The following is a 1573-nucleotide window of genomic DNA, read 5'->3' on the forward strand; positions in this document are numbered from 1 at the left end:
GTTATTTATCATTTCAGCATATACTATTGCAAAGGGGTGTGATACGAATTCTTTCACTTGTTTGCAGTATTTTAAGACAAGGTGCAGAGCATCCACTAAACTTTTGTTATCAGTATTGTGTAGTGTATCTTGATACCAGTTCAGCATGATATAGTATTGCCAATAATGCTGAATTGACAAAATAGACGACAGTTTCTCCATGCTTAATAAGTGCCCCAGTTGTAGCAGATAATTGGCTTGACAACTCCATTCTTTGTCTATCAGTACTGTATACTCAATAGGACATCTACAAGTTGAGGTGTGGCACCACACCTAGATACGTGAAAGGATGAGGCTGTTTCTCCAACTTGAGTTGTTTATAAACTTCAGTGTTCCATCAGTAACAAAATTATCAATAGATTTTGTGGGAATAGTTTTGTATTTTAGTCATAGTTATGAAATAATTTGTACTCGAGAAATAGCTTTTATGAAATTGAATGTATAATTTATTTTTTTATTTTTTACAGACCACTAAACCAGGAAAGCAAGGCACAAAAGGCCAGAAGCAGATTCTTCAGGAAAATACTGAAACATTGAATTTCTATCGGTACATGATGCTCGGTGCAGCTGGTATCTACTTCATACTTGGGATGATATTCTTTGCTGAGTTTCCTACACTAGATTTGGTATTGCTGAGTTTTTTTTTTAATCATATTTCATTCATATTTCTTTCTGTGTACCAAACAAAGTTTTGCTTGTATGTATACTGTGTACAGTATTAAGATAGATTGGAGTTTAGCTTAATTTTAAGATGGATTTTGGCTGATCATGAAGTTCTCACATTTTTCTTAATTGACCTGGCAGTATAAGATGGTGTATATTGCTAATTTAGTATAAGTTGGTGTATATTGCTAGATTTGAAAGATGATACTCAAAGATTAGGTAATGTTTTGAATGAGCTCTTGTAATCTGTTGTGACAAATTTTAGTTATAACTTTGTAGCTTGATCTTTCTTTTTTATTAGTTTTATGTCCATATTGCTTTTTAGCTAGTAGTAGTTGTGAGTGTAATGCAAAATAAACATACAATCATTATTTCAGGTACTTATGGGTTTTGCTGGCATGGTGTGGTTTGCCTGCTTCCGTTTTATGTCATCTATGGCCACACCCAAACTTGCAGCAGATGGTTCTATCCTGGATGAAGGGTGTGATTTGAATATGGAAGGTGGATTAGCAGAGTAAGTAATAATGCAACATGTGTGTTGTTGCTATGACACCTTCTTTGGGCTTGTTTTGAAGTTGGTGAGCCCCATTGAACCTTGTCATTCATATTAAGAACTAATCTTTGCCTTACTGGAACCTATCATAGTAATGTTGTTACTCCAAAGGCTGACTGACTCTTATTTATCAAAATTTTTGTCTCCTTGGATGAAAGGTTCTGTCCAGTGGGAGTATGCCTTCATTTTGGGGGCCACTGCCCCCCGTCTTGTTGGAAAAATGTAGATAATAATAATCCCTCATGTAAGTTTTTTTATGCCTTTATTTGCGACGAATCTTACCTACTGTTAAAGTTAGCTATACGTATCTCCCCGCTG

General features: G+C 35.2%; 1 protein-coding gene across 1 annotated transcript; it reads left to right on the top strand.

The window, feature by feature from the left end:
• The first annotated feature begins 476 nt into the window (after positions 1 to 476).
• LOC135209947 (transmembrane protein 208-like) lies at positions 477 to 1241 on the top strand. Its single transcript, XM_064242678.1, has 2 exons — positions 477 to 665; positions 1080 to 1241. The coding sequence occupies exons 1-2, from the start codon at positions 477 to 479 to the stop codon at positions 1218 to 1220; spliced, it is 330 nt and encodes a 109-aa protein (XP_064098748.1). The 3' UTR covers positions 1221 to 1241.
• Positions 1242 to 1573: the final 332 nt, after the last annotated feature.

Source organism: Macrobrachium nipponense, chromosome 39 (assembly GCF_015104395.2).
Source record: "Macrobrachium nipponense isolate FS-2020 chromosome 39, ASM1510439v2, whole genome shotgun sequence".
Taxonomy (NCBI): domain Eukaryota; kingdom Metazoa; phylum Arthropoda; class Malacostraca; order Decapoda; family Palaemonidae; genus Macrobrachium; species Macrobrachium nipponense.

What these genes read in the sequence shown, in the direction of transcription:
- LOC135209947 (XM_064242678.1), top strand. Translation starts at nt 477, where the DNA reads ATGTATAATTTATTTTTTTATTTTTTACAGACCACTAAACCAGGAAAG. An exon ending in AGTTTCCTACACTAGATTTG is followed by an intron (nt 666 to 1,079) that starts GTATTGCTGAGT and finishes TCATTATTTCAG; the next exon opens with GTACTTATGGGTTTTGCTGG.